Genomic DNA, 12,737 nt, shown 5'->3' with positions numbered 1-12,737 from the left:
TAGATGGACAGCAAAACCTTTTATGGTGACAGGACACACAAATCTCAGGCTCTGATCCCAGAACAACTTGAACGATTCTGATCTGAGCGATGATGATGACCAAATAGAAGATCCTGACTATCATCCTACACAAGAGGAAGACGAAACGTCTTTTGAGTCCATGAGTGAGGAGGAGACTCCAACCACTAGCCAATCTTCAAAACCAGCACTCCGTAAGAGGAGGCGTAAAGAAAAAAACTGTTCTGCGAAGTGAGGGACAGTTCATTACCATTTATCAAAGGAGACAAAATGGACATTTTTGCCTCAAATGGTGACACTAGGTAAAAAGCTGAGAGTGCAATTATTTTTTTCACATAAGGTCATTGGTCCGAATAGCTTTTGTTTTTATTAACTGAAACCATCGATGAAAAAGTTTGTATTGTATTACTTCTTGTCATATTTGTCTAGTATGCAAATTTCTGGTTGTCTTTAAAAATTAAAAGCACAAGAAAAATGTAACAAGGCAAATACTTTTCAAAGCACTCTACATTAAAAGTTGCAGAAAGGAGGCTTTTTGAGGATCACAAAAAAAAAACAAAAAAAAACGAAATGCAGAGTCATGGACCATTTAATGATCTTCAGAAGTAAGTTAAACAACCATTTATGTTACAGTTTAAAATGTCCTCATGGAGGAACAGCAAAATACACTCAAAATGAAGGTTGATCAAAAGACATTTTTTTCATATTAATCATTGTTTTAAGACTTTTTTTCTTCTTTCATTTGTATATCAAAAATTATAAGTGCCTTCAACATAACCATGAGAGTTTTCAGCTTGCAGTCATAGAAATATTTACACCACAAAACTGACAAGCATGGTTTTTTACTTTCAGCATCGGTTTCACGCGCTTCATCTCCCGTCTCTTTTTAGACTGCTTTGTTTTGTTTCACAAAACAAAAATAAAGACCCTGAATAAAGACAACTGCAAAGTGAGAGGGAGGGAGAGGGGGCAACTACACGGGAGCACAGATTAGAGACGTGGGTATTTACAGCTTGGCTCTAGGAGACGGACAGGAGGAAGGATGGAGACAGATGACCAACACATCCATTAGCGGCATAACGTCAAGTTTAAGTCACATTCTTTGCCTTTATGATCCTACCTTACAATTTAAGATATGAAAATAAAGCATGCTATACAATGGGTGACACAAAGTAGTGGCATGAATAAATTTAGTATGCAGACTTCCATATATTAAGGGGACGGGTTCCAGACACCAGGGGGCAGTACAGGACAACGTGGGGAATGACGAAAGACAAAAAAACACCAACCTCTACAGTACAAAAAGTTCCTTCAAATGAAAACGCAGCTTCGTTGTGTAGAAAGCACTGCAGTATTAGGATCATGTCAATAAACAAAATATTTAAAAATGAATCAATGTGCCCTCTGAACAGCAAAATACTAATTTACATATGAAAATAGGTTCAGATCACATTTTTTTTCCCCAAACACTTGCACGTAATGATCACTCGCAAGACATTTTGGCACAAAGTCCTTTTTTTTGTTTTTTCTCTACAGATCCCCTTCCGACTCCCTCCGATTCACATTCTTCCCCGGCTAAAAACAATAAATGATTCAGAAATAAATAAGAAAAAATGAGACAGCATACTTAAAGAAACATTGAAAACATGATCTGTCTTGTAAAATAATTTGCTTGGTCTCTCCATTTTTGCTTCAGTCTTTAAATATTTACAATATTTACAGCTTCACAATTCTCCACAATACCTTTAGGCATACAGAAGATGAAAATGATAAGGAACAAATTAAATAAGTCTTTTTTCTTCTATTTTTTTTTACTGTCCCCTATTGAGGCATTGCGTGTAAAATATACAACTCTACGGATCCCATCATGAGTTCCTTGGGGCAGGGAACACGTCGCGATGGAAACATGAGATCGCAAATGTTGCAGAAACTTGCAGATGGTGTGGGAGAGAAAGCTTTGTGATTGATGAAGCCGAGAAGATTCTCCATCATTCCGTAGGCAATAGCTTTCTTTGCTCTAGCACAAGCATGACTGATCACTAGAATAAATTCATAACATGTATCAATTTATGCACAAATATGTACAAAGTTCATAAAGTTTTGTCAACATAGTGCAATGAATTCTCAAGTAAAAAAAAAAAAAACGAGACACAAACAATCACAATCACTTTTTTATGAAGGTAAAAAAACATCCTACTTGTAGGTCTCCATCCACAGCTTTATGAATGTTAAGAAATACAAAAAGGCAATGCAGAACACCTCCAAAAATGGCAGAAAGAAAAAACAGTAATCCAAAAATGATCATCAAAAATCCCCGTTCGACCCTTTGCATCCTATTTAAAAAAAGGTCTAGCTTTTGAAATTCATCATCACAGGGTGATTTAAGGACTTGGTGAAGTGAAGGAGAAAACTTGAGTCCAAAAAAAGTGAAAGATATGTTTTGTTGTCATTGTTTTGAAGTCAAACTCATAAAGATGAGGCATTTCCAGGTTCCAAACTGGTTCAATCCAAAAGGGCTGGTGTTGGCATTGGTCAGGAAAAGAAACAAAAAAAACAATGGAGGTAATTAAACAGAAGCTATAACAATCATGAGGTGAGGGGAAATGCTGGAGATGCTGTTGAGAAGGTCCGGGGCCAGGCGCGAAAGATGGCTCTCCGAGAATTCACACGGCGGGAATATTTGCACCACGTAAGCTGCCTGTAGTTGCAGAGATGGAACATAGTGTGAGTGGAAAAGCGACAACATCGACAAAAGGGACAGGAAAAGCTGAAACGAGAGCCAACCTGATTAGAGCCAGGGTTGGGCACATTAATGATGCCAGCTGCCTGTTTGGCTTGCAGGTAAGTGATGAAGCCACTTTTCAAAGCTTGGGTTTGACCAAGGACATCTTCTTGGTCTCGACCACAAGGTAGAGCCAGGAGCAAACAGTAGTCATTTTCCATCTGACATAAAGAGACTTGAGTCAGTTAAACGTAAAAAGAAATATCACAACAGACTTATGACAGATTTATGTTCTACGACTATGTTACCCATGTTGTTGTGGCCATTTGTGTTGCATTTTGTAAACTGTTATTTCTATCCATTACATTTTTCTTTGGACTGTTAGAATATACTTAAGTCAGGTCAGAACCAAAATCTCTAATTGAGCTTTACATTTGGAATTGTTTAGATGACTTTGTTAACCTTTAGAGTAGACCCTCCCATTAATTTAAGTGATTAACAACACACCGGGTCGTCCTTTTGCTTAGCAAATGTCTAGTAAAATAATTTTTTTGACCACCTTTTGAACTTGGAAGATTATGTTAAGTTATAAGAGATTTTTAGTAATTGTTTTGTCTAATTTTTTTTCAAGAAATAAAGCATATATATTTGCATTTTCAAACAATCAAGTCAGAAGTGCGTGCAAGACCCAAAACACCTGTTACCACCCCACGGCCTTTGGTGGAAATTTTTGGCTTTGGGACCGAGAAGGCCACGACATGTATTTTATTCATTCATCCATGTTGCTGGCACTCAGCTAAAATAATAAGGTACTCACAGTCATTCTGCGTGCCACACTGTCCAACTGGGAAGCCTCAAGCCTCATCCTCTGGACAATACGGAGAAGAGATCCTCCTTCTGGAGGCGGGAGGGAGCGCTGAGCCAGGACGGTGTTTCCAGACACAAAGTGTAACTGGACGGCAGCCTGGTCGTTCTTCAGCGCCAAGAGTCCTTGCCAAACTATAGGATACTTCTGCAAAAAATAAAAAACAGGAAGTTATTGTAAGCATAGCTTCTCCTTTGCTTCAGACCAAAAATAATTGTATATGATGATAACTTGAGATGGCACAGAGATATCTGACAGGCGAGTAGCAAACTCAAATCTTATCTAAGATCTGTGAATGCATGATACACAAGTGCTGGCAGGTGGACTATATTCTTCTGTGTGGTCGTTGTTAATGAGGGACGAAGACTGAGAGTGAGCCATTTTCAACAGCAGTGAGGTGTTTAGAAAGGACGTTAGCAGGAACACAGAAAAAATAAAAGGCATGTTGGAAGAGAGCAAGACTTTTAGCAGATAACAAGAAGGCTGAAAAGACTACAGCAAAGTTGCTACATTTTATCCTTAAGAGAGTTCAATCTCTGTCTGCAAAGGAACATGCTTCATTTGGAATGTTGGAAAACGTCAGAGCTAAAACAGATTGCTGTTTTAGTAATTCTAACCTCACTAATTGAGCTATCCTCTAAAGTTAGACAATGAAGTCAAAATTTCAGTTCTTTATTCATTTCCTCATTGTTTTAAAATGATAAAATTATTTTTTATACAGATGCTGCTCTCTCACACATGGTGTGATGTTGCCTCACGTTCTCTAGGTTGAAATTGATGACAGCTAACAACAGAAAGTGTAGAAAATCTATTTTAAGTGCTCTTCTTATTCCTTCTTACACTATCTTGCTCATACCATCAACATGCTGATGGGTCATATAATTCTCTTACTTTCAAAAGCTGCACCATGTCAATTGATCGATGTCCGGAATGTTCCAGTTTGGCATCGTGTCGTGGCTGTTGTGAACTTGATGGGGGTGCTGTTGGCGGAGGAGTAAGGAGGAAGGTGCGAGGGCCTTTCTGTAGAGACAGATCTGGCTTATGAGTGAGACCCATGGGCGACATCAAGGGGGACTGGTATGATGGAGAGATTGTTTCTCCAGATATTCGAGAAATGTGTGAAGGTTCAGAAGAGGTAGTGTGACGGAGATGTGGGCTTTCAGGTGTAGAATCATTTCCTCCTCCATGGGACTGAGATATTTTGCTTCGGTTTCCCAACTCATGCTCCGCCGGGATCTGATAAGAAAAATTCAAATCACATTCAAAGATCAGTACACAATTCTGGTTTAACTGTAAAAATATTCTCAGAAATTACCACATGATAGTATAGTATGTTTCTTACCTGTGTAGATGAAATGCTCTGGTTGGCCAGATTGTGTCCTGGAAACTGGGAAGGGAAGCCCCGCATATCTCGATATACTGGAAAGGAGCTTGCTCCTCCTGGATGCATTAGTTGAACTCCGTGGTGGTGAGAAGACATTAAAACAGGGCTGGATGCATGGACTCCTCTAATTCTACTTTCATTGGGGCTCAAATGCATTAGCTTTCCTTCTGGTGATTTGAGAGGCTCTTTTGGTGAGAATTCAATGCTCTTTACCAGTATTGGACTTCTTGAAGGTCCAGAGATGTTGCTTGGAGATGTTATTGCGGTCTCTGAGTTGCGAGACTGCCGTGCTTCTACAGATGCCTGTTCTCCTAGTTGCTGGTGCAGGAGTATGCGCTGGTGAATTTCTCTGTACTGGTCCATGCGGATGCCTGGGTGGAGCCCTCTGTGGTCACTGTGAACCACCATTACATCTGACTGTAAATGGGGAGCTGAAGGTCGACTAAGAGCTTGGTTAAAGTGTCTTGGCTCTTCTTCACTTACACTGCTGCCACCACTCCCTGACATTGACCTTTGGGGACTTGAATGAGACTGCAAAACCATATCCCGAATAACAGGCTGTGGTGTATTTGAGCTTTTTGTAGATCCTGGGTGTGGCGAAGGTAGGCAGCCTCCTCGCCTTCCATAGTTTATCCCTGGCATTGTTGGGTTGTTCATTCTGGCTTCATGAGTTAACGACTGAGTGACACTGTGAGGCTGCATTATGACAGAGGACTGTTCTGGGTGGGAGTGATGCATGCTGGAAGGGTATGTAGACAGCGTTGGCATACCATGACTTAAAACCACAGAAGTTCCAATGGGAGAGCTGCTTAGTGGACAGGTTTTGGCAAAGGGTGAAGGGGAATGACCAGCTGTTCGTGGAGACTGAGGTTCTTGCTTGAGATGTAAAGCAGACCTATCATTTGTGTTGTTGGGACTAGGACTCATACGTGTTCCAGGAATAGATGGGTGGTGTGGACTCATGACTGGGCTCAAGTTAGACTGCTGAACAGCTTTGCTAATGTCCATTTTTTTTGTTAATGTATCCGTCACTAGTCCTCTTTTGCCATGCTGCTGCTGGATTACAGCTTGATTGTACATCAACACTTGAGAGGAACTAACAGGCGACTGGAACATCTTCACCACACCTGTTGATGTTGTATGATAGGGAGTTTCAGACTTGTCGCATCCATGAACATCTTGCTTGATACTGGAAATGACCGGTTGAGAATTGTAAGACTGATTGGTTAAAAGGACTCCAGGGTGCCCATAACCAGTAGGAGCTGAAGAAACTTTGGGGTTAGGTGACTGAGATGATGTGATGATAGGGTCTTGCTTTATCTGGGATTTGGACACAGACTGTTGAAACTCTATATCACCAGCACTGGCTTCAGGGATTTGACTAATTTTGGCTCTCATCCTGTGTGGTCCCTCTGTCTTTTGACCAGAATAACTTAAAACAACAACACCCTCTGATGTATTTACCCTCAAGCCAGGGCTAGAACCTGTATGGTAAGGAGTCGGCTCAACAACAGACTGTCCTCTAGAAACATCTTCTGCTATCTCCACATTATGACAGCGGTTATTCTCATTGGAGTTTGATCTAAATTTCTGTTTCGGAATGGTCAGGCCAATACTTCGATTGCTTAGGGAAATTCGTGGAGTTTCTTCTGTATCATAAGGCATTGGAATTCTACTTATGACTGAGGTAGTAGGAGACATAATTGTATGCAGTTTCTTTTCCCCACAGTTCTGTTGGGATTCTGTGAGGGGGGCTGGCTTATGGTGCAGTGATTTGGGAGGTAGAGGTGGTCTTTGTTCAGAATTTAAATGTCTTGAAACAAGTGTATCTGTGGGATTTTCATTCTCTGACATCCTTGAATGATCTGATAGTGCAGATGATACCATAGTAGTAGTTATAGAATTGCTGTTTGACGCAGACACATATTTAGGTTCCATTAATATTTTTCTCAAGGTACTGGAACTTGGATCAATGTCAGAGGCCTTGGTGTCAGGGGGCATTGGGGGATTTGCTGTAGGCGTTCCAAGCGCAGTTGATGGAGGTATCGTAGGAGTTACTACTGTGACATGACAGGAAGGATTAACATAGATTCTGCTTTCTTCAGATCGCTGAGGCCAGTCAGGAGAAAGAGGCATTTTGGCAGGTCGCAACAGGGGTACACTAAGCTGGGAAACTGGTGATGAATTAGCAGGGCCGAAGTTAGGAGTACTTGGTTCTGTTGTTTGGAGAGGCTTTTTAGTCGCAGAGCTGCTGCTTGTGCCTAAATGAAAGGCAGATTCTTTGGGAACAGGCTGTTCCACTTCAGGCTGTTCTGCCTCTTTGGGGTTGTCTACAGTTATAGCACTTGTAACATCACGTCTACAAGTTGCAACAGCAGTGACCACAGAAGTCACTGCAGAAACTGCAGCTGTAACAGTCACTGCTTTTGAGTCTGTTTCTGGATCTTCTGGAATTGACTCAGGTAACTTTATGGGTGAGGGCTCTGACTGAGAGACTTCATCAGCAGTGTCCCCCTTTCTGCTAGCTGGACCTTTACGATTTCTTGACTTCTTTGGGGTTCTGGCTCTAGATTTAATTGTCTTCTTGGGTGTACCAAGAAGAATAGGTTCATCAGCTGTCTTCAATTCTGTCATTGATGCTTTTGGGCTTGAGGTTCGAGAGTCATCATCCAAGTCTCCAGCAAGGATATTATTGATTGCCATGTGTGTTTCCGGTTCCATGATGTCATTGGAGGAGGATGAGGAAGAAATTACAGATTCAGGTGTAGGAACAAGAGCAGAGTAAGTAGGAGCAGCCGTGAAGCCATCTGCATCGCCACAGGTTTCTTCAGCTGTGATGGAATCAATAGCAGCAGCTAGTTCTGTTTCACTTGCAGGATTTTCTCGCTTCTCCTCTTCAACTTCAACTTCTGGTTCCACTATGACAGGGGGCAATGCAGTAGGCGGACCAGGGGGTGGTTCTTTATAAGGTCTTGGAGGCTGGTCAGCTGTAAGTTTGGCAATATTTTCGACTGCCTGCTCCAGTTCCATCTGTCGTGCTAAAAGAACAGCAGCTGGATCAGCAGGAGTTTCAGATTCTGATAGTGCGTCTTCATTTTCTTGTGTAGTTATTTCTTTGGTATCTTTTGAAAAGTCTGCCATCCTTGTTTCTTCATTCTCTTTTACTACAATCTTGCCTTTTGTAATAGTAGCTGCAAACGTATCTGACTCAAGATCTTCAGAGCGAAGTAGGCTTTTTACATCATCAACGCTTACACGGATTTCTAGATTTTTCAGAGTGTGTGATTTGTCTTCAGTTATCTGTTTAGTATTTCGTTTTAACCTTGGTGTTTTAACTTTTAAAAATTTTTCAGGCTGTTTACCCCTTTCAGAGGCATTAATGTCGAATTCTGTATCAATAGACGTTTTTTCAGCAAAATCTTTTGTATCTTTTTCTTTTCTGAGCATAGGTGAGCTTTCACTTTCTGCCCTGTCAGATGACTTGTCAGTGGGTTCTGAGCTAGCTTTGGGCTTAAGCTCTAATTCATCATTGCTTGATGGATCAGCTTGTTCTGCTGACACAAATTTGTTCCCAGATGATTTGTCTATTCTACTTCCCTTTTTGTTTGGAGTAGAGGAAGTCAGTGAAGTTTGTTGGACTTTTTGTGTACGAGGTGAACGCCATCCCTCAGAGGCTTTCACAACTTCTGTAGTATTTGATGCCTCTCTGGCCTCTGTGTCTGCTTCCACTGTTTTCTTCTGATCCCCTTTTACTGGTGATATATCTGTGACTCGTTTGACACCTCTTTTAGGCGGGCGTCCCCGCCTAGTATTGGTAGAAATTTGAACCTCTTGTTGTATTTGGTCTTTGTCGGCTGCTCGTTTGCGCATGCAACGGGGGGACTCTGTAACCTCCTTCCCAGCTTGTTCATCATCATGTAGAGTGGCATAGACTGACCTCACATTCCTCCGTCGTGTTCTCCCAACAATTAAACTCGACTCAAGGTTTTGTTCTGAATCAGATGCATGTATTGGAGACTTGGATGTAGTTTTAGATTCATATGATAATTTAGGTGCTTCTGCTCTAGGAGATGATGCCCTTTTGAGTTTCTCCCGATCAATCCGTTCACTTTTCCGTGTCGCAGGTTTTTCCTTGCTGATAATATTGGTTGGTTGTGTCGTACGTAATACAGAAAGGGTTTTGGCCCTTTTACCCTTAGTTTGTCTGCGAGTAGGTAATGGTTTCACTTCAGCCTCTAGCTCTGGCATACACAGCTCACTATCTGTCTCAGCTTTTTGAGAGTCCTCAAAGCTTTCCATGGCCTGGCTTTCAATTTCAGGCTCTGACGTACTCACTTCTGAGGTTTTTTCTGTCTTTGAACAATCAGAATAAGCAAATTCAATTGTCTCTTTTTCACAGGCACTTGGGGAAACAACAGGTGTGTGATGCTTATCTTCTACAATATGTTCAACCACCAAACTATTATCCCCATCTGTTTTGGGTTCACTTAACTCTGTTTCAGGTTCTGGTTCGGAAACTGAAAGCGTGGGGTTTATAGGTACCTCAGGAGCAGCAAATTTGATCATATTTACAGGAGGAGAATGAGATGGGCATATATCAAGAGATGGCTCAACCTTTTCTTCTTTGACAATTGGTACTGATTGATCTTTGGATGGATCTGAAGCTTCCTTCTCTGCTCGGCACGTTTCCTTGGGGGAAGGGAGGAATGATGACATTTTTATAGTTACTAGGGGGTTAGGTGATTTTTCACAAGCCTTTAGGGGAGCTTCTGGTTCCTTGTCAGATATCACATTATCACAGCTCAGAGTTTCATCACTTTTCATCTCCAGCAATATTGGGTCACTTTCAGAGTCAGGTAGATTGTGGTCCTTGTCTTTTTGTTGCTGAAGCTCCAAAAATCGACTATGGAAAAGCACAATAGGCTCTGTTGGAATATCAGCTCCTCCAGATTCTGAATGTGTCTCTATAGCACCAGCCTTGATAAAAGGCTTACCACTTCCGGTTTCTAAGTCTTGGTCTTTACGTTCAAGACGCTGCAGTCGACGAGAATCCTGTTCAAAGATGGAGCTGTGCAAGAAACGAGAGGCAAATAATTCCTGACGTTCTTGGTCCTGTGGCTTGAGTTCTTCCTTTTTATCATGCAACTTTTCCACAGAATCAGTGCGGATCTTCTTTTTTTTCATGTACCAGGAAGGAATAGGGCGAGGAGCTAGTACTGCCTTGTCTTTTTCAGAACAACTATGAGACACTGGAAAGCGTGAGGGGAGAAAAGACCAATTATCTTCCCTTGAGGAATACAAAGTCTTGGCTCTTTCAAGGAGTGCTTTTGTGTCAGGAGTTATTGTTTTGTCTAATGCAAATGAGTAAAACTTATTTTTCTCCAAGGAGCCTGAAAGCTTGAGGTCAGTCATTCTCTCATCACGATCCCTGAGGATATAAGACAAAGAACTGCTTGGTTTGTGAGAAATGTGTTTGTTGTCTCCATCTTCATCTGAATCAGACTGCAACTCTCCTGGTTCCAAGTCCTGACTAAGGCGTTTACAAATATTTTCCCGTTTTAGAGTATCATTTGGGAATGTCATTTCCATTCTGAGAGAATCTGACTTTATTCTCCTCTCCCAGTGTTGCATTGCCTCATCATCAAATCCAAGTAAGGACGTTTTAAGCTTCGGGTGTGCATTGTTAGAAGACTGGAAATTTCTGGCTGTCACGCTGAAATGATTTTTTAAGGATTCTGTGTGTGAATAGCTTTCGTCAGTTGGCGACGATTTTTGTTCCTTTTTTGTAATTAACAGACAAATGCGAGAAGTCTCATCATCTTCATTTTCTGAAGACGGACCAGCTCCTATAGAAGACGACATGCTGTAGATGTCTTTATTGAATTCCTGGGAATTTGGAAAGTCATGTTCTCGTTTTACTTTCAGGACCTCATGTTCAAAATTCTCCAATTTCTTTCGTTTACTAGAAGAGAAGTCATCGTGGGCAATGTCCAGATTTGTTTTCCCAACATCATGCAGGATATACTCTTTTTCTGAATGACAAGCCTCATTGTTTGGCGACTTTCCAAACTTGGCCATTTTATCAGGATCCCTAAGCTTGGATTGAAGCCATCGATCTTGCTCAATTTGTTTTGCACAAACAGACTGGTTAATGTTCACACAATGTTCATCTCCATCATAGTCTCTGCACTTTGCACTTCCCTCCTCATTTTCAGACAAAATCTGTTTCTGTTCTTTTAATTCATCCATATCAAAGCTGCCGTCATCTGATATCTTTGTGAGACTGGAGCCGTTTTCCCTTTTTAGAGCCTCCAAATCCATTCTAAGGAAGGGGGAGTTCTGTTGTGATGTAGAATCTTCAAGCAGCTCCCCAAAATGCGATTGCCCCTCCAAAGGCAGACCTAGAGATTTGCCTTCGCAGTCCCTTCCATCTTTAGGACTGCTTACTGAAACCACACAGACAGCTCTATCCTTGTGTTCTTTTTTATGCACCCCTCTTATCAAAAGGACTTTCTCCAATCCTGTCTCCTTTGTGTTGTTCCACAGTTTATAAAGTCCAGCTCTACCAGTGTCTTCTTCGTTAGATCTCCTTTGTCGATCGGTTCTCACGGATTCTTCAAATCGCCTTTTTCTTGCTGCTAAACGATCAACATCCAGAGAAACATTGTTATCAAATCCAAACTCAGACTTTCCATGTTTTTTGGATTTGATTTTACCATCCTTTTCAGCAATCTCTATTAAGCTGTGTATATTTTTTTCTCTAGCCATCTTCCCATGCTTGTCACCTTTGGACGATTCTGAGCGGAATGTAGGACTTCTCTGGTCAGCTCCAGGCGATGCCAATTTAGGACTGTCACTGCCAGCCCTCAATGTTTGCTTTTCTTGGACAGCATGACCGATCAATTTTCCTTCTTTTTCTTTGACACGCGTCAACTGCACTACACAAGGCAGAAGATCTAGCCTTGCTTTGCTGGAGCTTTCTTTTGAGGTTTTACTGGTTTTACTCCGTAGTCCAGACTCAGGGCTTGTATCTTTTTCAAGTTCTGGTTCTATCTCCAGCGTTGTAGGCGATGTGACTTTAAATTTCTTAAGCCTTTGTTTCTCGCTTTTTTCTTTATCTCCTCTCTCTTTTCGCCCCGTTCTCTTTTCCTTTTCAACCAGACTCCCTCTTTCCATTTCAAAAACACGATCCTTCTCTAGTTTATCAGTTTTATTATATCTTTCAGCGCGTGCCTTTTCCAGTTTTTCAAATCTGGGGGGGGAAACCGAACTGCAGCTGCCACTTCTGTCAGATGATCGACAACAAATTCGCCTGTCTGAGTCACTTGGTATTCTCTCGGAGAGCGAAGGCGATGCGGTGGGGCTGACAGGACGTCGAGTGGAGACGTGAGAAGGGCTTTGGCTACGCTCGATGGTCCTTCTCCCATGATCACGACCACGATCCGTTTCAAAGCGCTCCCTCTCTCTTTCTCGCTCTCGTTGCAAGTAGCTGTATTTGCGAATGTCCTGCTCATAAGGATCAGCTCTGTATTCCCGATACTCTCTTGGGTCCTCAAAGTACTGTGGATCATAATAATCTCCTTGATATGGGTCCCATTCAGTATAGAACTCTCGACTTCTGGCGGGGTATTTCCGCCGTGGATCATCCGTGTAAGTTCCAGGTGTTCGAACATTCTCGTAATACTGTCTTTCTGTTTGAAACTCATATTGGCTTCGTCTGTCATCTCTGTCAAGAGAAACAAAAAAAT

The 12,737-nt window shown here is 41.7% G+C and overlaps 1 protein-coding gene across 1 annotated transcript in view; it reads right to left on the bottom strand.

The window, feature by feature from the left end:
- Positions 1 to 589: 589 nt before the first annotated feature.
- Positions 590 to 12,737, bottom strand: part of spen (spen family transcriptional repressor) — a 28,421-nt gene continuing 16,273 nt past the window's right edge. The window contains exons 11-15 of the mRNA XM_044114400.1: positions 4,948 to 12,715; positions 4,497 to 4,841; positions 3,558 to 3,752; positions 2,803 to 2,961; positions 590 to 2,716 (exon numbers count right to left, since the gene is read on the bottom strand). Coding sequence (XP_043970335.1) covers positions 2,585 to 2,716; positions 2,803 to 2,961; positions 3,558 to 3,752; positions 4,497 to 4,841; positions 4,948 to 12,715 — 8,599 coding nt within the window. The 3' untranslated portion in view covers positions 590 to 2,584. The remainder of the gene's footprint in view (positions 2,717 to 2,802; positions 2,962 to 3,557; positions 3,753 to 4,496; positions 4,842 to 4,947; positions 12,716 to 12,737) is intronic.

The sequence above is a fragment of the Gambusia affinis genome, linkage group LG01 (genome assembly GCF_019740435.1).
Source record: "Gambusia affinis linkage group LG01, SWU_Gaff_1.0, whole genome shotgun sequence".
Classification (NCBI taxonomy): Eukaryota; Metazoa; Chordata; class Actinopteri; order Cyprinodontiformes; family Poeciliidae; genus Gambusia; species Gambusia affinis.
Note: the sequence above shows the minus strand (reverse complement) of the source record. Positions and strands in the feature narration are given on the sequence as shown.